The sequence below is a fragment of the Polypterus senegalus genome, chromosome 4 (genome assembly GCF_016835505.1).
Source record: "Polypterus senegalus isolate Bchr_013 chromosome 4, ASM1683550v1, whole genome shotgun sequence".
NCBI classification, from domain to species: domain Eukaryota; kingdom Metazoa; phylum Chordata; class Cladistia; order Polypteriformes; family Polypteridae; genus Polypterus; species Polypterus senegalus.
This window is the reverse complement of record NC_053157.1, coordinates 220,271,747-220,295,012: the sequence shown is the minus strand read 5'-3', so window position 1 is coordinate 220,295,012 and position 23,266 is coordinate 220,271,747. Positions and strand designations below refer to the sequence as shown.

Genomic DNA, 23,266 nt, shown 5'->3' with positions numbered 1-23,266 from the left:
TAACCAATTTCCTGTGTCACCAATCAATATTTTTGGTGTTAATTTGTTTGACTTCCTTGTTTCTCGGTGTTAGGATTACCCGTGTACTCATTTTTTTCTGTTGATGACCCTTCGTGATGAAATTCTTCAATAAGATTTGGACGTAATATGTCTTCCTTAATTGGGAACTTAAAGTGAGGAAAACGTTAAAATTTATGAGCTGAGAGCGCAAGAAGTGTGTCTGGCAAAAGCATTCACACGAATGAGAGAATATGGTTGAGAGGAGGGCGTGACTTGAAAGCGCAGGAAGTGTGTCTGACAGAAGCATTCACACGAATGAGAGGTTGAGATGACTGTGTGCGTGGCTGTATTTGGTTGAGAGGATGGCGTGACTCATGGCCAAAGTATCGACTGAGGATCGAATGTCTCATCTCAGGATTTCCTTTTATAATAGAGAGACATTCTTTTGACTTGAGTCTGTAACAGTCTGTGTAAATTTATGGTACTTGTAAAACTTAGCACTAAAAAAGACAAATTATTTATCACAATATATCATTACTTGTTTCATTCCTTACAACACTAGATAAAATCTAAAAACTCAGACTTGAGCTGAAAGTGTGGTAGCTTTGGCTGGCTGAATGGGGAATGAGTGAGTGCAGGTCGAGTGCCCCTTGGGGTATACCACCCACAGAGCATAACGATTGGATTGTGACAACACATAATTAACACACCATAGAAAAGACATAACAAATTACATACAAGTTTGAAAACTATTCAAACATAACAAAAATGACAATAAAACAGAGAATAAACATAAGTCAGGGAATAAACTGGCTGTATAACATACAAGGAATATAACAAAGGATACTGTCAGGTTCAGAATTCAAACTCGGGAAGATGGACCTGTGAGAATGCAATGCTAATCATTATGCCACTATACATTATTATTATTAATAATCATAATAATAGTAATCATAATAATCATAATCCCTGCGGTGGACTGCCGCCTTCTTGGGGTTTGTTTCCTGCCCCTGTGTTGGCTGGGATTGGCTCCAGCAGACCCCCTGTGACCCTGTAGTTAGATTACAACAGAACAAAAATGTATAACGCAATGCATACATCTAATGCAACATGAAACATAATTTTGTTTCAGTTTATTACATTTTACTATTTTTTCTATGGTTAATTACTCCCAGTAATGTAAAACAGTTAGGCCTATTATGCATATGTAACAATTCCCATGAAAATAACAATATGTTTAAATTGTACATCCACTTCCCCTTACGTTAGTGGCAGATCTGCAAAGAGGTTAACGCATAGCACAGGCACAGGGGTTGGTGAGCGAAGCGAGGAGGGGGCGGAACCTCCTATTATATATATATATATATATATATATATATATATATATATATATATATATATATATATATATATATATATATATATATATACAGTGGTGTGAAAAACTATTTGTCCCCTTCCTGATTTCTTATTCTTTTGCATGTTTGTCACACAAAATGTTTCTGATCATCAAACACATTTAACCATTAGTCAAATATAACACAAGTAAACACAAAATGCGGTTTTTAAATGATGGTTTTTATTATTTAGGAGAAAAAATCCAAACCTACATGGCCCTGTGTGAAAAGTAATTGCCCCCTGAACCTAATAACTGGTTGGGCCACCCTTAGCAGTAATAACTGCAATCAAGCGTTTGTGATAACTTGCAATGAGTCTTTTACAGCGCTCTGGAGGAATTTTGGTCCACTCATCTTTGCAGAATTGTTGTAATTCAGCTTTATTTGAGGGTTTTCTAGCATGAACCGCCTTTTAAGGTCATGCCATAGCATCTCAATTGGATTCAGGTCAGGACTTTGACTAGGCCACTCCAAAGTCTTCATTTTGTTTTTCTTCAGCCATTCAGAGGTGGATTTGCTGGTGTATTTTGGGTCATTGTCCTGTTGCAGCACCCAAGATCGCTTCAGCATGAGTTGACGAACAGATGGCCGGACATTCTCCTTCAGGATTTTTTGGTAGACAGTAGAATTCATGGTTCCATCTATCACAGCAAGCCTTCCAGGTCCTGAAGCAGCAAAACAACCCCAGACCATCACACTACCACCACCATATTTTACTGTTGGTATGATGTTCTTTTTCTGAAATGCTGTGTTCCAGATATAACAGGACATTTGCCTTCCAAAAAGTTCAACTTTTGTCTCATCAGTCCACAAGGTATTTTCCCAAAAGTCTTGGCAATCATTGAGATGTTTCTTAGCAAAATTGAGACGAGCCCTAATGTTCTTTTTGCTTAACAGTGGTTTCGCGTCTTGGAAATCTGCCATGCAGGCCGTTTTGCCCAGTCTCTTTCTTATGGTGGAGTCGTGAACACTGACCTTAATTGAGGCAAGTGAGGCCTGCAGTTCTTTAGACGTTGTCCTGGGGTCTTTGTGACCTCTCAGATGAGTCGTCTCTGCGCTCTTGGGGTAATTTTGGTCGGCCGGCCACTCCTGGGAAGGTTCACCACTGTTCCATGTTTTTGCCATTTGTGGATAATGGCTCTCACTGTGGTTCGCTGGAGTCCCAAAGCTTTAGAAATGGCTTTATAACCTTTACCAGACTGATAGATTTCAATTACTTCTGTTCTCATTTGTTCCTGAATTTCTTTGGATCTTGGCATGATGTCTAGCTTTTGAGGTGCTTTTGGTCTACTTCTCTGTGTCAGGCAGCTCGTATTGAAGTGATTTCTTGATTGAAACAGGTGTGGCAGTAATCAGGCCTGGGGGTGGCTACGGAAATTGAACTCAGGTGTGATACACCACAGTTAGGTTATTTTTTAACAAGGGGGCAATTACTTTTTCACGCAGGGCCATGCAGGTTTGGATTTTTTTTCTCCCTAAATAATAAAACCATCATTTAAAAACTGCATTTTGTGTTTACTTGTGTTATATTTGACTAATGGTTAAATGTGTTTGATGATCAGAAACATTTTGTGTGACAAACATGCAAAAGAATAAGAAATCAGGAAGGGGGCAAATAGTTTTTCACACCACTGTATATATATATTTGCATATCTACTCTCCTGCGGTGGGCTGGCGCTCTGTCCAGGGTTTGTTTCCTGCCTTGCGCCCTGTGTTGGCTGGGATTGGCTCCAGCAGACCCCTGTGGCCCTGTAGTTAGGATGTAGCGGGTTGGATAATGGATGGATGGATGGATGGATAATAATCATAATACTAACAACAATCATCATCTTCCATCCATCCATCCATCCATTTTCTAACCCGCTAAATCCGAATACAGGGTCACGGGGGTCTGCAGGAGCCAATCCCAGCCAACACAGGGCACAAGGCAGGAACCAATCCTGGGCAGGGTGTCATCCCACCGCAGATCATCATCATCATAATAATAATAATAATAATATTTAACTGTGTTTAAAGGATTTATTGAGCTCATTTTTTGTGTGCCTTTCTGTCCTTCCCTTATATCCACTTGGTTTATGGTTTCATACCTGCAGCCTTGCTGTTTTGAGTGCTTCTTAAATCTTGATGTTGGTTTCTTCTGAAAGATTTTAAATGAATGTAACTATTGATTGTTTGTGCCAAACAGCGTAGAGCAGAATTAGATACACGTGCCAATGAATAAAGCAAACCATACAAGAGGCACAGCTCAATACGCCCAATGTTTGAAATATAACACAAAGTCACTTGAATGGAGAGACTGAAGAGGGTGAACTCAACCATAGGATGATGAAGTGCTTATGAGCTCTCAGCTGCTGGAGCTAAGAAATTGGATTCAGCCATGGATACAAAAGCACAGGAAGTCGTGCTATATTATATGCAGTGTTAGTTTCAGAATCTGGGTATAATTGGTTCCTGAAAAGCCCAGTGAATAACAGAAATGACTCCATTCAGATGCCATGTATCTCTAAGATATTCATTCTATGCATAAAACCCACATGCTAAGTCAAACATGTTGCATTTATTTTTGAATACAGATAGGCAGTCAGACCAGAACTAACCTAACCTAGCACCTGCTCAGCAAACAGATGGAGTGCACCTCGCTAGGGGGTTATTGCTCATGTGGTGGTCACTGTTTTATTTGTGCCACGTTCCCCTAGTTCAGTGATTTAGACTATAAACCACAAGAATGATGAATTAGGGCTTGCCACTGATGCCCTTTGACCCTGGGTTTCTCACTTCCGCTCATTATAGAAATACATAGCAGTGAGTAATGGCTTTTAAGCTAGGGATCTGCACCAGCAATTGGAAGGTTGCCGGTTCAAATCCCATAAATGCCAAAAGTGACTCTACTCTGTTGGGCCCTTGAGCAAGGCCCTTAATCTGCAAGTGCTTCATTCTGGGTATGACGTTAACCTGCGAGCAGATTCTCCAACTTTCAGGGAACACTTAGGGGTTAGTGGCAGGATTGGCACTCCAGCTACAATAATAACCTCACACTGTTCCATTCCAGTGTGGTGCTGAGGTGTCACCCGCACTTGGGTCCCAATCCTGGTGGTTTGTCATGTGGCAAACTCCCAACCTCCCTCTTGTGAGGAATCTGGTTTTTGACATCTTAATAGTCAGTTTGTTTAATGTTTGACTACTTAGTATTGTTTTTCATGTAATATTTTAAAACTATTATTGATGTAGTGTAGCGACCATCATTTTTTGATGATGGCCACCACTATATTTTTTACAGTTGCTAGACCCATCACCAGTCATGTGACACTAAAGTCACATAACATATTTTGTTATTTGTTGTGCCCATGAGGGAGGTCAGTGGAATGGCGAGGATGCAGGGAGTAGAGCTGGCAAAGGCGGATGAGTTTAAATACTTGGAATCAACAGTACAGAGTAATGGGGATTGTGGAGAAGAGGTGAAGAAGAGAGTGCAGGCAGGGTGTTATGGGTGGAGAAGAGTGTCAGGAGTAATTTGTGACAGATGGGTATCAGCAAGAGTGAAAGGGAAGGTCTACAGGATGATAGTGAGATCAGCTATGTTAAATGGGTTGGAGACGGTGGCACTGACCAGAAAGCAAGAGACAGAGCTGGAGGTGGCAGAGTAAAAGATGCTAAGATTTGCATTGGGTGTGACGAGGATGGACAGGATTAGAAATGAAGACATTAGAGGGTCGGCTCAATTTGGACGGTTGGGAGACAAAGTCAGAGAGGCGAGATTGCATTGGTTTGGACATGTGCAGAGGAGAGATGCTGGGTATATTGGGAGAAGGATGCTAAAGATAGAGCTGTCAAGGAAGAGGAAAAGAGGAAGGCCTAAGAGAAGGTTTATAGATGTGCTGAGAGAAGACATGCAGGTGATGGGAGTAACAGAACAAGATGCAGAGGACAGAAAGGTATGGAAGAAGTTGATCCACTGTGGCAACCCCTAAAGGGAGCTGCCGAAAGAAGAAGAAGAGGAAGTGCCCATTTAAACCCGTCTGATTTTGTTTAGAAGAGTCAAAGTCAGGTCTAATTGAGTTTCAGGGGATGTCAGACTATATGACTATATGTGCATTATGCTACCACCTCATGGCTGCCACCAACTAAGTAAGATTATGTCAATGAAGCCTTAAACTGGAAAAGTCGTGTAAAGTATTTACTTATACCTGCTGCCCCGTCTGGGGCATAGACCACCATCAAATACCTTCCAGTATCAGTTCAGGCCTGAACTTTCTCTGAGCCAGGTGTTCCTTGGTCATTCTCTTTTTGTGTTGTCTTGTGGGTTCCAGTTCAGGGCTTTGCAGGTGGCACTGCTTGCTGGCTTTTGGAGTGTGTGACCAATCCAGTTCTGGTGTCATCTGAGGACTTCACCCTAAACTGGCAGATGTTTGGTTATCTAACACAGGTCTTTCTTACTGAGGGTATTTGACCAGCGGATATCAGCAATCCTTCTCAGGCAGTTATTAATAAATATTTCAACTTTCTTTATTGTTGTCCCTGTTATCCTTGTTTCTGCTCCATATAGTAGAGTGACTTGCTGTCGGTATGCAAAAGCCTAACCCTGATTTGTAATGGTAGTTCTTTAGAGTTCCAAATGTTCTTCAGTTATCGTAAAGTTATTCTTGCTTTGCCTTGTGTAGTGTGATGCCAGTTTAATTCTTCTCCCACATACTAAGACGCCATATTGACTGTTGTGACTTTAGTATAGTTCATTAGTGGTAGTTCAAATTGCTAACCTGAAAGTGAAGCTAACCTACCAAAACATTCACTTTGTACAGTAAGATCCCACCAGACTGATCCTTATCTTTCTGTATATGTGAAGTAGTGAGAAGTCCAACAAAATGACACATTTTATTGGCTAACTAAAAATATTACAATATGCAAGCTTTTGAGGTAACTCAGGCCCCTTCTTCAGGCAGGCTGTAATACAGAAACTGGAATTCCCTGTGTTTATAGAGACACCAGGACAGAAACAGCATTGGAAAACCTTTAAGTGGGTCATCTTAAACATGAAAAATGAACAGACCTCTCCAGGCTAAGATTCATTTAACAAGAGAGGAGAACAATGTACAGTGGAACCTCGGTTCACGACCATAATTGGTTCCAAAACTCTGGTCGTAAACCAATTTGGTCTGAACCGAAGTAATTTCCCCCATAGGATTGTATGTAAATACAATTAATCTGTTCCAGACCGTATGAACTATATGTAAATATATATCTTTTTAAAATTTTTAAGCACAAATATAGTTAATTAAACCATAGAATGCACAGCGTAATAGTAAACTAAATGTAAAAACATTGAACAACACTGAGAAAACCTTGAACAACAGAGAAAACTAACACTAGAAGACTTTGAGCTATAGCGCTACCAACCGCTCGCTGAACACACTTTTTTTTAATGAGTTTTAAGCACAGGGAAAACAATGAACATTTGAAAAATCTGTAATTTAATAAACAACCAAGAAAAGTAACATTGTAACAATGCACACTACGAACCGATCGCTGTAAACAGGAGTGAAAACAAAATCAAGTCCAGTTCATTCTTTAACTGCCTTCTCTGCCTTATGCGTCCAGCCCTCTCTCTCACGCGCCTGTGTGTGTGCGTGTCTCTCTCTCGTGCTGCCTGTGTGTGTGCGTGTGTCTCTCTCGTGCTGCCTGTGTGTGTGCGTGTGTGTTTCTCTTTCTTGCTCTCTCTCTCTCGCTGCTCAGGGAATGCACAGGGAGAGACTGAACATGTGCAGTAGTCATCGGCGCGCCCAAACCGAAAGGGAAACTGGCTTGTTCGTATACCGAGTGTGTGGTCGTGAACAGATGCAAAAGTTTGGTGAACTTTTTGGTTGTAAACCGTTTTGTACGTGTGTAGTACCGCCGCTCCCTATACACAGAGTACGCAGTCTGCGTAGGGCACCAACTCCCAGGGGGGGCACCATCCCAGCTGCTCAAGAAAATCGTTTTTATATATTATAATAATAAATTAATATTAATAATATACATATACAAATAAACAAAAACATAAACGTACATATTGCATTTTACGGTGAACACAGAGTAGGCTAAGCACACGTGATGACGCGCGTGCCCTCATGTATTTACTTTTATTTGAATAAAGTTCTATTTTGGCCCCTATAGTAGGTGTTTTTTTTTATTATTTTATTTTTACTTCCGTAATATTTGGGGGAGGGGGCACAAAAGTTAATTTCTGCTTAGGGTACCCATTTGGCCAGCAGCGGCCCTGTACATGTGCCAAGACGTTCGTGAACCGAGGTTCCACCGTATAGTCAAGATCTTTGGATAACTGTCCAACAAAGTCTTTTGACGTTTCTGATGAGTTTTTCAATGCAATGTGGGTCAGTAGACAGGTTGTCTGTGTCAGTCCGAGAGATGAAAACAATCCTCATATCTGGCCATAAAACTCTTGTCTCTATTCAAACCATGTCGTAATGTGTTAAAGTTTAGCATCAGTTTGATGCTATGACACCATAGTACTATATGTGAAGTATAAACAATTAGAAGTTGTACCATAAGAAGTGGATCTTAAACAATCAAGTGTCTGTAGGTAGTAAAGAAGATCCAGCATAACGTGTGTTATGGAAGCTTCCTCTTGTCCCACCATCAGTGTGTCTATAGTAGCTGCTTAATCTGTTCACTCTCATGTCGGCTGCTCCTCTTGTTGTCCAATTTTGATCGTATCCTTGTCTTTCTCACAGGTGGTGGCCTAGCCGATGATGCTCCATGATAAAAATATTTCCTATCTGTCAAACCACTCCTTGGCATCTGTAGTGAGCATGAGGTCCGGCAACAGCAGCCACGGAGCCCTGCAGGTGGCATCTTCACAAGTGGCGGTGGGAGTGCTGCTGACCCTCATTGACTTGGTGACTTTTCTGGGGAACACTGTGGTGTTTATCTGTCCAGCAGTGGAGAAGAGGCTGCGCACAGTCACGTATATGTTCATCATGTCACTGGCCATGGCGGACCTGTTGGTGGCCTGTCTTGTTATGCCCTTCAGGTAATATGGTGACTTATATTGAATTATTGGCTGTTTATACAGTATTCATTGCTCAGATGGGTGGGTTTGTTATTTGGTCAAGAATTATGACGAGAATTCCAGTGTCCTGCTTGATTTATAATAGTCAATCAATTGATCTTTATTGTATATGGCGCATGCTTCATCACAAGGTATTTAACAGATCAAACATGATTATAATACAGTGTCAAAAATACAAATTGAAATATATTGATTCAATATGCTTGTGTTTCATCATGAAAACGTGTTCATGAAAAGCATCTAAAGTTCTTCTTAGATTGGTGGACAAATGATTAGCCTTGATACACCCACCAATATCTACCTACTGTACGTGACATTCACTCATCACTTATTCTCATCACAGACAGCAATATCCAAGGGTGTGTCACTGCCTCTGCTGGGTTACAGGTCAAATACAGAGCAAGAATACCTCAGCCGTGGCTGAGCTAGAGGTGTGTCAGTCTGTGCGAGGTCACATCGGGCATTTCATTCTATTTTATTCTCCTTTGTCCAATCACCAGGAAGGATTTGTAAGATTGAGACAGTCGTGGGATTTAGTGGGTCCTGTGGTAACCCTAATGGCCACGTAGAAGGTTTATGGTCTGTCATATATGTTTGTTTCCTTTCTTGGTCTGGATATTAAAAATGAAAAGGATAAATTTAACGTCTAAGTGCATGTCCTAAGTACTAAGAATGGTGTTGTTGATTGTTTAAAATGCCAAAACATTAAAAAAAGAAAGGTCAGCTAAGCTCATAACGTGATCTTAACCAATTAATGCTTGATATTCTGAGTGGGGATATCGATATCAGGAGTAATGGGCTTTATTTGGCGAGTCTGGGTCGAACAATTTAAAATACAATAGAGCTTCTTCTACATCGGAGAAACGCAATTTATTCCTCCATGTTTAACCATAGTTTAAATTTGGGAGGGTTAGTGACAAGGTTCAAGCACCTTAAGTGAAAACTTTTACATGCTGAAACACCACTGGCGTTTTAATTCCTAACTGCTGCCCACTTTCTCTTTTCTCCCTCTTAGTATCATCTATGAAGTGACGGGCATGTGGCTGTTTGGGAAGCAGTTCTGTAAAGTCTGGATCTCTTTTGACGTGATGTTCTGCACCGCATCTATCGTCACCTTGTGCTTCATCAGCCTGGACCGGTACTGTTCTGTTGTCACTCCCTATCACTATCCCAAACGGATGTCCCGTCGCAGGTAGGTCTCTCTGGTGAGTTGGGGTGAGGTCCTTAAATATCATTGACCCTCTCACTTAACGCTACCTTTTTAGGATCTATCGGTGAGCGAGAAGGTGCTTAAGTCTATTCTACACCTGAAGTTATGTCTTAAATTTTCTACATTCAAATATTCCATGGGATGCCTGTTTATAAATCGGCCTCTCTGCAAAGTTTTCCAACTGAACGATAAATTTGTTCTCCAGCGAGGAATTTTCTCAATAACACTTAACTGTAAGCAACAAAAAAATGGCTTTGTTACGTGTCTCTTTTGCATCTGTTTATTCCCATGCCTTTGATGAGTCTTTAGGCTGTGTTGTCAGGAATACTGGCATGGGACAGGATACAACTGAAGTGCTCCCCTGTGGCAAACTGTGGTAATCCATCCATCCATCCATTATCCAACCTGGTATATCCTAACCGCAGGGTCACGGGGTCTGCTGGAGCCAATCCCAGCCAACACAGGGCACAAGGCAGGAAACAAACCCTGGGCAGGGTGCCAGCCCAAACCGTGCTAATGCATAATATAAAAATGTTTGACTGGAGAAAAATCTAAGAGCTTCCTGGAAAAATCGTGATTGAATGTATAGATATATAGGGTCATTATTATCACATACACACAGTACAGTCACTTCTAACATGTTGCCACTCTCCAGCACCAAGATTAGAGAGTAGAACTACCATGAGTTGAAGCTTCTGTCTTCCTAGCTTTAATGCATAATGTCTTCTTTACTTGCAGGTGCATCATTATGACCGTGACGATTTGGGTATACTCATCTTTAATCTCCTTCTTACCGGTGATGCAGGGCTGGAATGAAATCCCTGGTGTGGACTTCGATACCAGCAGTGACTGCATCTTTGTCACTAACTGGACGTTTGCCATTGTGGCTTCGGCCCTGGCTTTCTATATCCCTTTTCTGATCATGTGCACTATGTACTTCTTCATCTACCGTGCCTCCCGCCTCAAGGCAACCCGCATTGTGTCTCAGACACTGGACATCCACTATCATCCCAACAGCAAACGGCCCAACAACCTGCAGCTGGAAAACAAGGCCACCCGCACCATGAGCATCATCATCTCAGTCTTTGTCATGTGCTGGCTGCCGTACTTTGTCCTCAATGTGTGGATTGCCGCCAAGGGGGAAGACAGTGAGAGCCCCATCATCACGTACATTTTCAAAGTCATCACCTGGCTCGGTTACTGCAATTCAACCATTAACCCCATGCTCTACGCCTTCCTCAATCGAGACTTTCAAAGAGCCCTCAAAAAGCTGCTCATCTGCCGCCAGTGGAGGTCCCAAGTGGACATCGGAGAGGACATGGTCTCCATTGTGACCTTCTCCAGGACAGCCCAGGAGGCAGAGTACAGTGTAAGGAACACCACCATACCTGGCGCAGCTCTGAAAAACAAGCCAAAACAATGAATGGCATGGCCGTGTATGTGCGGTTGTGTGGAGGACTCCATGGCAGCCTTTTCCAAGGAATGTTAATAGAAACAACATAACAAGGAGCACTGAGCACTTTCTCTGATAGGCTCTTCTTGTAAAGTCAGCAAGATCATGAGCCTTGCTTTGAATGTCTGGACCAAGTGCCACATGAGATCTGTAAGATACTGGACCCTGCTGCATAGTATGGACAAATGCATCAAGACATTCAAGTCCAGTTTTTTTTCAGGATCAGATTGGGAAAGTAGTGTGACATTCATGGGTCTTTTAGAATAATTCATTTTGTTTTCTTGAACCCAGCAACATGTAGAAGTGGTTATGGAGGTAAAATGGAGGGATAACAGATTACATGGTCATGCACAAAAGAAGAGGCAGGCATTTCTCTGCTGGGCTATTCAGTGGCAAGACCACCCGCTCTTCTCTACAGTAGATGATGATGCAATATAAACACCCTGGGATGGGTGCTATATAAAATAAAGATTAAATGATTTATTTATTAACTGGTTGACTGATTGATTGGAACCGAGGAGATCTGCCCAGCAATTGTGAATCATTTTCATCCATCCATCCATCCATTATCCAACCCGCCATATCCTAACTACAGGGTCACGGGGGTCTGCTGAAGCCAATCCCAGCCAACACAGGGCGCAAGGCAGGAAACAAACCCCGGGCAGGGTGCCAACCCACCTCAGATTGTGACTCATTTGCCATTTATATTTACTTTTTTTTTACTTTCCCTTATACATAGTATAAAGAAAGTATAGGAATCGTGAAAAATTTCTTTTTTTATATATATATATACATGCTAGATGATTACCCAGTGACTTTGTATTTTTTCCCCTTGCACTCAGTGAGCAATGTAGTATATAAATTATTAAACAGTAAAACATTAACATGCAAGAAGTAAAGATACATTGAGCAGTACTGGAGTACTTTTGGGTAAAGTACATTTTAAAGGTGCTATAACACAACAGGTAAGTAGCACTAACAGCAGCTTAAATGTATTTGGATCATCTCTCGGTAAAAGATCCCTTGTGAAAGGCGCTACACGACCGCTGTTGTATAGAAATTACATTTTCTATGCGATCCTGCAAATTTCTGCCAGACAACCTTGCACTACGTGCCTGTGATTTAAGAGAAAAATTATTCTGAGAAATGTGGATGCTGCCGTTCCGTGCTTAACGGGCAGAAGGTCCAAACAATTCCCAAGTCTAATACTTTACGTGAAGAAGTCGGTACATCTTAGATGTAAATCCTCCATCTTCTTAAAAGAATTTATAACTAAAGCAACCTTGAATGTTACAGGGTTTTAGTGACCTGAACTCACCTTAAGGGACAGTAAGTAGTCGTCAAGCGCAATTTACAAAGAGAGTTTTGCTGTGATGGTGCCGATTACACTGAATGATTTCCACTCTCCCGGAGCCGACAGGGCACTAGAAGTGTAACAAACAGTGCGAGAAGAGAGGACGGTGCCTGAAACTGCGAAGCTCTCAACCCGGCAGAGTAACCTGACATTCCGCGCCTCAGAGAGTCTACTTTGTTCTCACGACCCCTCGCCGCTGAAGCCGGTGTCGTTTTCACATTGTCTACAGCTCGGCACAGTTAAAAAGTAGAAAGACGCAAAGCTGTTTTCCTCATCTCTTCTACTATCAAGTACTGGCAATAAAAAAAAGTTATAATGTGGCAGTTTCTGCAACAGTGACGTGGACGAATAAATAAAACTTTTCTGTCAGAACGCGCCTGGCGGCGAACGGCTCATCGCTGGAGTCCAGTGAGGAGGGCTGGGAGAGGGCAACGCGGGGCGCACTTCTATGGGATAGATCGGCGTGTTTGTGTTCACTTCTTTTCAATATCAGTAAAATAACTCTCACACAAATAATAACAATTCATAAAGACAATATAAAAATGGTGTCCACAAACGAAGTTATTAGTTCCTGTATTATAATATGTTCTGTGGTCATACGTAATTTCCGTTTCACGTGGTCATACGTAATTTCAGTTTCAAACGCAAAAAGAATTTTATATATAGATATATTTTATTGATTTTATTGTAATCATTCCATACAAATAGATCAATTTTTACAAAAATAGGATTGAAAACAAATCAACCCCACCCCTGAGAAAGAGAGCACGGCCAGCAGTAAAACTTAAAGCTAGTAAAAATAAGTAAATAGATGAATTAATAAGTGAATAAAGATAAATGGAGAAGAAAAAGAAATGGGGAGAGAATCTGCTTCTTCAGTGCTTTAAAAGCTTATTTCAAGATGATATTGATTCGATCCTGCCAGGTTTTGAAAAGGTTCTGCTCAGATCCTTTAACTGAAAATTAGATTTTTTACAATTTCAAATATAGGAATTGTGAAAAATTACAACCTCAAGATTTTGATGAATCTTGACATTTTAGTCCTTCCTGAGTCTGAAAATACCATTTTTGAAATCTCGTCTGTCTGTGTGTAAACACGATAACTCAAAAACGCTTTGACCTCAGTCAATGAGGTTGTGTACACCTGTTTTATATCAAAAATAAGGAATTGTATTACGTTTTGGGGGCACTTCCGGCAACCAGAAGTGGTGCTTTACCTGAACACATTTCAGATTTTTTCAAATAAATTATGGCTAGAAATAAAGATACGGGCTTCAGATTTTTGTGTGGATATTAGAAATGACAAACAATAAGCAGATATGAAATTTGAGAAAAATTCACACAACCGGAAGTGGTACTTTAACTGAATACTTTTGCAAAATTTCAAGTAAACTGTTGTTATAATTCCAGTGAGATGATTCAAATTTTGTATAGATATTTATAATTATAAAAATTGGGAGTGGTCTCCTGTAGACCTTCTCGTATACTCAGATATGGGGGTGGATGTTTGAGGAGTAAACCGCAAGACAATGATTATAATTTTATATTATGTACATTAAAATACCATCAACAACAAATCAAATCAAATTAATAATATACTCAACAATTATTATAATAGTAAAGTCGAATAACTCAGACTTGCAGCTGCACGAATAAAAGGTAAAGTATCACTTCCGTTTCCACTTTTTGTACCTAATACTTGTATGCAAAATTTGGTTGACCTTACTGAAAGTGTACTCAATTGTGTACAAACACACACAGACAGACACACAGACAATAATTCTAAAAATGGTATTTTCGGGCTCAGGGAGGTCTACAACATCGAGATTCATCAAAATCGAATTTTTGGATGATTCTAATACTTACCCTATACTTTGTATACAAAAAAGCAAACAGATATGAAATTTGAGAAAAATTACTCAACCAGAAGTAGTGTTTTATTTAAACAACCATCCAAATCTTTTCATGCATAATACAGCTTTGAATAGAGTAACTTAATGGAAAGTTTGTATCGATATTTATAATGAGAAGAAAAAAACAGATACTGTATGAAATTTGAGAAAAACTGCACAACTGGAAGCGGTACTTTAATTAAATAACCTACCTGAATTTTTTGGTTTCATGCAAATATAAATGTGTACATGATATTAAAAACTGTATTCAATATAATGCATATTCTTTCAATAACAATTATTACTTTTATTTTAATTTATACATCATCCAAGTAGCAATAACATGTCGACATTGAACATGCCATGCAAATATAAAGATGTAATGGGAACAATAAGCTGCTATGTCACCGTCATGTTCCGGCTAATACATTTAATTTATTTTTATTTTCGCCATCATTATCATAATTAAATATAGCTAACTGCAACTTTACCTATAGCAATTTATTGTAACAAATATTATATGATACTAAACTTTTTCAATGTTTTTAGGTGACTATAACTCTTTATACTTTGCTTGTAATCAAGGTAATGCATATGTAATCATGAAAAAATTCCACTGTTTTTGACCTCCCTAAGTGTGAAAATATAATTTTCATATAAAGTTTGATTATAAACAGTGTCACACATGTGTGCATAGGAGGCAGCTGAAGGGCTTAGAGAGGACTGATTATACATCTGCCCTGGGGGCGGGGTACGCTGACGCTCTTTCTAAGTTCCCTACAGGTCTTTCCCTGGAAATCCCACCAGGAGCCACCACCTCGAAGCGGGACACATCACTTCCGGTCCCGGCCCCGAGGACGACATTACTTCCGGTCCCGGGCCCCCCGAGGACGACATCTTTTCCGGTCCCAGGCCCGAGGATGACATCACTTCCGGTCCCGGGCCACGAGGACGACGTCACTTCTGCCCAACGTCTGGGAGGCAGTTCTGTTTTGGACTCTGTCGTGTAAACTTGTCTACATGAATCATTTGCTTTTGAAGCCAGGAAACCGCATTAAACGGGTGGCTGCCCCAAACCTTGCCCTGCCTCGAGTCTCTTCTTGTTACAGTGGCGTAGTCGGCAGGATGATGTCCCTGAAGAACCCGGGACATGACCCTAGAAAGAACCAGGTAGGAAAGTACCGGGGCCGAGTTTCAGGGCGGGGAGTGTGCTGGGGGGTCAGGAAGGACACGGTGCAGGCTCTGCTCCACGAGGGCAACCCTGGGCTGAAGCCCTATCTGGTGGAGAAGGTGGAAGGGACCCACAGGCGTGGGCTGGTTTCTGGGGAGGACACTAAAGGGGCTCATTATGCTCTCCTGGGCAGGAGAGCCGAGCCGCCCATCGGGACCAAGGTCCCTGATAAGGATGGGCTTTCCCCAGGCCAGCAGGTGAAGGAGTTACAAACCTGGGTGTTTAACCCAAATTAATGGCTCCCAGAACAGGCTATGGCTCTCTGGCAGCAGGTGGGTCTGTGGCTACGGCCATTTGAGTTGACCCCACTACAAATCGTGCAGCAGGTTGCCTGTTTTCTGCTGTTGCAGCACCTACCCCAGGACTTTGCCTAGCCGGCCTGGGGTGAATTTCATTCCATGCAGGAGCTCCTACGGCTCCTAAAGACCCCGAGGCAGGCTTTGAAACCTGGGAGGGCAGAACAGCCCCTTGGTGGACTACACGGGAGCTATGTCCCACTGAGGAAGTCCCTGCCACGCACTCCAGAGCCTGTTCCAAAGTCGCCAGACCGTCTGGCCTGCGACCAGTCAGGGAACAAGGCGGACTGTAGGGGGCTGCGGCAGTGTTGTTTGTGTGCCCTTAGCAATCCCCTGGCAGACAACCATACGGGGGAGCTTCTCATTAACGGTCATAAAGTGATGGCCCTGTTTGACTCCGGGAGTAACGTGTCTGTCGGTGCTCGCTATTTTGTTGTAAAGCAACACTGGACTAAAAGAAAGACCAGCCTAAAATGTATACACGGAGACATCCGCATGTACAAATCTGTGTGTTTTGGAGGGACCCTTCGAAAACTCACAGTAGCGGTTCACCCAGATCCTCCGTTTCCAGTAATCCTCGAGCGGGACTGGTCTGAAAGTAACAGCGGTAGACTAGAGAGCATTCCCGGAAAAGCTTTGGGCCTCTTATAGGTGAGAAAGACTCATCTCAAGCTGCTTCCATGCCGTGTAATCAGCCGACAGGGAGTGGGGCGGAGGGCCACTCCCGGACCGTCGAGGGCTGCTACGTCATCTACCAGCACCCTGGCAGCGAGGGAGGAGTCTCCGCCCCTTGAGGTCAGACCGGACCTGCTCTCTGAGTTGCACTTTCAGTTTAGAGCGACGCCGGCTTCTTTCAAGAGAGAACAACGGAATGACGACTCTCTGCATGCAGAATGCAGTGGTCCTCGTTAACAGCCAACGCACCCATCAACCCATGCCACAGGGACCTCGCTTCGTCATTGATAATGCTAATTTATTATATCGGGTCGCTGAGCATGAGGGGAAGGTCCGGAAGTTGTTGCTAGTCCTGCAAACCTACCGGTGGCAGGTCTGCGAGTTAGCACACTCCCACCTTCTTGGAGGCCATCTCGGCTCCGACAAGACACTGGAGCGAATCAAGCTCCGTTTTTTTTGGCCGGGGATTAATGAGGAGGTTCGCCGCTTTTGCATTTCCTGTCCGGAGTGTCAACTGCGGCAGATTCCCAGGAGGGACCGTGCTCCTCTTGTCCCCCTCCCCTGATTGACTTTCCTTTTGACCGGATTGGGGTCGACATAGTTGGACCCCTAGAACCCTCAGCCCGAGGACATAAATATATACTCGTCCTCGTGGATTATGCAACCCGATACCCAGAAGCCGTTCCGTTGCGCTCGGCTACTTCTAAAGTAATCGCACGGGAACTAGTAGGAGGCATTGCGCGAGTGGGCGTTCCTAGAGAAGTCCTAACGGACCAAGGGACGCCTTTTACCTCAGAAACGTTCAAGGAGACTGCCAAGTTACTAAAGATAAAGCATTTAAAGACCTCGGTATATCATCCTCAAACCGATGGGTTAGTGGAGAGATTAAACCAAACTCTCAAGCAGATGCTACGTAAGGTGGTCAGCGAGGATGGGAGGAATTGGGACCAACTCCTCCCCCTCGTCCTCTTTGCCTACCGGGAAGTTCCCCAAGCCTCTACGGGCTTCTCTCCATTTGAATTGTTGTACGAACGACAGCCCTGGGGTATATTAGATATCTTAAAAGATGGCTGGGAAGGAGAGGAACTTCCCTCAACAAATATTCTGGAATATATCGCCCAATTGCGTGATAGATTTGATGCAATTAGACCCATTCTAAAAAGTCATATGGAGGAGGCGCAAGCAGCACAGGCCCGCCTTTATGACCGTGGCACTACTCTCTGGGAGTTCCGCCCGGGGGATCGCGTCATGGTGTTGGTGCCTACTTCTCACTCCAAGTTGCTCGCACATTGGCTGGGCCCTTATGAAATTAAGGAGAGGAAGGGTTTGGTCGACTATTTGGTGAAAGCGACCAAGCGAGTGGGTGTATCATGTAAACCTGCTGAAACCGTGGAAGGAGAGGGACCCCGATCCCTCCTCCGGTCAGCTCCGCTCTCTCTTCACTCAAGTAAGTTCCCTTAATTTCGGCGAGCAGCTATCTCCCAGACAGAGACAGGAGCTCAAAGCAGCTATCCGCTCAGTCCCAGAGGTGTTGAGTGAACAGCCCGGTCGGACCTCTGATTGGGCGCGACATATTGACTGACCCGACGGGTGATCGCCTGAGAGCGGCCCTACAGACTCCTGGAGGCAAAGAAAGTGGAGGTGGAACTGGAAATCAAGCGAATTCTGGAACTAGGAGTGATCGAGGAAAGTAGTAGTCCCTGGTCCAGCCCCATCGTCTTGATTGCTAAGCCCGACGGCAGCTGGAGGTTTTGCAATGACTTCCGTCGGCTTAACCAGGTTTCCCGGTTTGATGCTTATCCCATGCCTCACGTGGACAACCTCCTCAAAGAGGCTGGGACCAGCCAAATTCCTGACCACGCTTGACATGACAAAGGGGTACTGGCAGGTTCCTTTAACGGAGTCTGTGAAGGAAAAAAACACGTTTAGCACTCCTAGCGGACACTGGCAGTATCGTGTCCTTCCATTCGGGTTACATGGGGCGCCTGCGACTTTCCAGCGTCTGGTGGACAAAGTGCTCCGACCCCATAACTCGTTTTGTGCTGCCTACCTGGATGACGTCGTCATCTATTCCAGCACATGGAAGGAACACATACAGCAGGTCACAGCAGTATTGCGGGCATTAGGGGAGGCCGGGCTTCGAATCAACCCCAAGAAATGTTTCTTTGGATTAAGAGAAGCCAAATATTTGGGCTACCTGGTGGGCCGGGGTACTGTGAGGTCACAGTGCTCCAAGTTACAAGCCATACTGACCTGGCCCCGTCCGCAGACCAAGCGGCAGGTCCAATCCTTTCTCGGTTTGGCCAGGTACTACCGCCGGTTTGTGCCTCACTTCTCTGAGAGAGCGGCGCCCTTGACCGACTTGATGAAGAAAAGAGCTGCTAACATAGTGGTATGGTCTGACAAAGCGGGAGCTGCATTCAGTGACTTGAAAAGGGCTCTGACTTCAGCACCTGTATTAATCTCCCCTAACCTCTTTCTTCCATTTGTACTCCAGACGGACGCTTCGGACACAGGCGACCCCATAATGTACCTGAGCCGGAAACTGTTGGACCGGGAGACCAGGTATGCAGCGGTGGAGAAGGAAGCTCTGGCGATCAAATGGGCAGTGACTCAGCTGCGGTACTACCTCTTGGGTCGGGTGTTCACTCTGGTGACGGATCCTGCACCTCTGAAGTGGATGGCCCTTCACAGGGAGTCAAATCCGCGGGTCAAAAGGTGGTTTCTTGACCTGCAGCAGTACAAGTTTTCGCTCGTTCATCGGCAGGGGTCTCTTCATGCCAACGCTGATGCCCTCTCCCGGGCCCACGACCTCTTGGTTCAGGACACCCAACCTGACGGGTCTGGGCTGAGGGGGGAGTCTTGTCACACACGTGTGCATAGGAGGCAGCTGAAGGGCTTAGAGAGGACCGATTATACCTGTACATCTGCCTGGGGGGGGCGGGTACGCTGACGCTCTTTCTAAGTTCCCTACAGGTCTTTCCCGGGAAATCCCACCAGGAGCCACCACCTCGAAGCGGGACACATCACTTCCGGTCCCGGCCCCGAGGACGACATCACTTCCGGTCCCGGGCCCGAGGACGACGTCACTTCCGCCCAACGTCCTATAAAGCCTCCCGCCTTTGCTCTGGGAGGCAGTTCTGTTTTGGACTCGGTCGTGTAAACTTGTCTACATGAATCATTTGCTTTTGCAGCATGGAAACCGCATTAAACGGGTGGCTGCCCCAAACATCGCCCTGCCTCGAGTCTCTTCTTGTTACAACAGAGATAAATGATTGTGTATCGATATTATCAATTAGTTATGATGAGAAACAAAGAGATATGACATTTGAGAAATATCGCCCAAATAGAAAGAGTTCTGATGACCTTTTCCTCTGTTAGTATACGAGAAAGTCGAGGGGAGAGTACTCCCGAATATTTTCTATTTATACAATCCGCATTAGCAATCAGATGTTATGGTTCTATCAGACTTTAGATGTTTTGCATACAATTAACTAAACTGGGATCTATTCTTTAATTCTTATAGCACCTTTAGCAATAACCACCACCATCATATAGTCATTTACACTTTTTTCAGCAAAACAAATCAAGAAGCAGAGGACAGGAAGATATGGAAAAAGATGATCTGCTGTGGCAACCCCTAACAGGAGCAGCTGAAAGAAGAAGAAGCAGCAGCAGCAGGGACATGGTGTCACAGTGATTAACATTACTGCCTGTCAGCTCTGGGGACTTGAGTTCGAACGCCTGTGTGGAGCTTGCATGTGGTCCATGAACCCATTTTCTACAGGCATTTGATAAACTGGCCTACAGCAATTAGATTGCGCCACATTGGACTAGCACCCGACCAAAGTTTGACAGCTGCCCTGCATGATGTAATAGATACTCCCACATTTTGGAATAAGCAGGTTAAGAATCCTCATTACCATAAAGTGAAGACAAGTAAACTCATTAAGAAAATAAGCATTCATTTGCCATTTTATAGAGTACCTTCTGCAGTAGGATAGCTCGGTGACCGCTGCTGCTGCCTCCTTTTTCCTGGAAATACGATCAGTTTGTGAAGTGAAGTCCTCATTACATCTGTAGTTGTCTTCTCCAGTTTCCAGTCAAGGAGTGACTCCAAATTGTGCCACAATCAATGGATGTCCCCTTCATTGGACTGGCACCCAATCCAGGTTTAGCTACTGCCTTTGCACCTTCTTTATATTGGAATGAGCAGGTCCATAATACTCATCGCCATCAGTGTTGTATAAAGTACCCAACAGCCATACGGGAGAAAAGTCAGAGATACCTTTCTGAAAATTGACTCGAAATTTGGCCCTGAAGAAAGTACTCAAGTGAAATTTGTGTAGTACGGTGCATTCAGAAAGTATTCAGACCACCCCTTCCCTTTTTTTCACATTTTGCTAAGTTGCAGCCTTGTGCTAAAATCATTTAAACTCGTGTTTCATCACATTGAGCAAGAGTCAATAATCCACATACCATCCCCGAACGACGTAATAGCGAGGCTTCTCTCCTAAAACCAAGTCCGTACGGAGTGTGCATCAGCCCACTGGTTGTAGTGAATGTGGACAGATAGCTTTACTCAAGGCTGCGAATCCGTATGCTTGAATGTAGTTTCTGACAAGAAGTCATACTTCAAACACCATAAAAAACGAAAATAAAGCTAGTCAATTAAACAATAAATGAGTTACTCAGGTGTAGGGATAACGAAATTAAAACATACCATGTGCACCTTCTGACCAGAAATTCAGGAGTCTTTATTGCAAGCTCTCTGATACCGCACTCATGTACATCTCATTAAAGGAAAAACACCCTTCTTCAGCTTAGCGTCCATTAAGTGTCTCGATAAGCGCATTTCCGCTCCACCAATGAACCTGATCACGTGACCACAGCACCCTTCCGTTCAGACCACCTTTGTATACTTACATACAAACACATTGAGGTAAAAAAAAATAAAATAAAGTTGTATTTGAAAAGAAAATATTATCTACAATAAGATTGTGCCACAACTATTAAAATATATTAGCCGTGTAAGCCCGTGCTGTAAAAAGCCCGGGGTCCTAGAAACTATTGAAATCGTCAGAAAAAAAAAATGAAAAGTAGAGATGTCATGTAATTGAAAGGAGCTACTCTGGTCATCTCTGTCCTAGGATTTGTTTCGCCCAAAAGCTCGCCTCGCTTGTCTATTAGCATGTGGGAGGAAAAGTAAAAGGGATACCGATTTGCCAATGTTATCGGCTAAGCGACGTTCTCTTTATTCTGAGGTTTCGTTTTGCCGACATGCTCGCATCCCTTGTGCATTAGCGGAGGGAAAAAAACTAAAAGGGATTCCATTTTGCTGTTGTTAGTGGCTAAGCAACTTTGTCTTTCTTCTGAGGTTTTGTTTTGCTGACGTGCTCGCCTCGCTTGTTTTATTAATGGCTAAGAACTTTTCTGCTTCCTCGGAGGTGGAGCCCGTACCCAGACTCCACCTCTCACTTCCAGGCTGGACAGACACACACACACACAAACACACACATGCACACACGCATAGATGTTTATACTGTATATAAGACAATATCATTTACAATATATAATCCACAAACTCAAGTATCAAATTTATATATATGTGTATATATATGTGTGTATAATGTCTCTGTTATAAAAGAAAATCTTGAGACTATTACCAGGAGATTTTTTTCAAGTCCCGCCCTCCTCTCAACCACATTCAGCCACGCCTCTCATTCGTGTGAATGCTTTTGTCGGACACATTTCCTGCTCTCTCAGCTCTTATAAATGTTTACATTTTCCTCATTTTAAATTCTCAATAAAAGAAGATGTATTATGTCTGAATCTTATTAAAGAATTTAATCCCGAAGGGTTATCAACAGAAGAAATGAGTACATGGGCAATCCTAGCACCGAGAAACGATGAAGTCAAATGAATTAATGTGAAAATTGTCACATTACCAACAAATTGCTTAAATGCTTATCAATTGACTATGGTATCGAACAATTCTTAAATGTATTTTTTTTTAATTTAAAACAGGCAACAAGAAATGTAATATAGTATTCTGCAGATAATATTAGACACCAAAGAAGATCTCGATATGCCATTTGTATTAAAACGTTTACAGTTTCCCGTTAGAACAGCTTTAGCTATGACAATTAACAAATTACAAGGACAAACTTTCAAAAAAGTCGGTTTATTTATTAGAGAGAAACAAACGATATTCAATCACGGGCAGTTATACGTTGCGTTGTCACAATGTAAATCCAAACACGGAATCAAAGTTCAATGCGATCATGAAGAAAAGTTCATTTAAAAAATTGTTTTTACTTAAGTTTTATAGTAAAAGTGTAACTAAGTTTTTGCGTGTTAATGTCAAAGCTCTAAATTGTCCCTAGTGTGTGTGTCCTGCGGTGGGCTGGCGCCCTGCCCGGGGTTTGTTTCCTGCCTTGTGCCCTGTATTGGCTGGGATTGGCTCCAGCAGACCCCGTGACCCTGTAGTTAGGATATAGCGGGTTGGATAATGGCCGGATGGATGGATATCTACTCTCTGTATATGAAATCCTAAGCCTAAAAGTGCAACGATTTTATGTGACGCTATATGTCACGCTTTAAATCGGGCTTATTTTAAAACCTATTTGGTATCATTCTTTTCAAAATGTATTGAACTTTAATGTGATTTTGTTAGATTTTCAAATTCTTATTCC

General features: G+C 43.0%; 1 protein-coding gene across 1 annotated transcript in view; it reads left to right on the top strand.

The window, feature by feature from the left end:
• LOC120528023 (octopamine receptor-like) overlaps positions 1-11,614 on the top strand; it is a 94,607-nt gene extending 82,993 nt beyond the window's left edge. Inside the window, exons 2-4 of the mRNA XM_039751988.1 lie at positions 8,123-8,421; positions 9,476-9,652; positions 10,409-11,614. Coding sequence (XP_039607922.1) covers positions 8,138-8,421; positions 9,476-9,652; positions 10,409-11,093 — 1,146 coding nt within the window. The 5' untranslated portion in view covers positions 8,123-8,137 and the 3' untranslated portion in view covers positions 11,094-11,614. The remainder of the gene's footprint in view (positions 1-8,122; positions 8,422-9,475; positions 9,653-10,408) is intronic.
• The last annotated feature ends 11,652 nt before the right edge of the window (positions 11,615-23,266 follow it).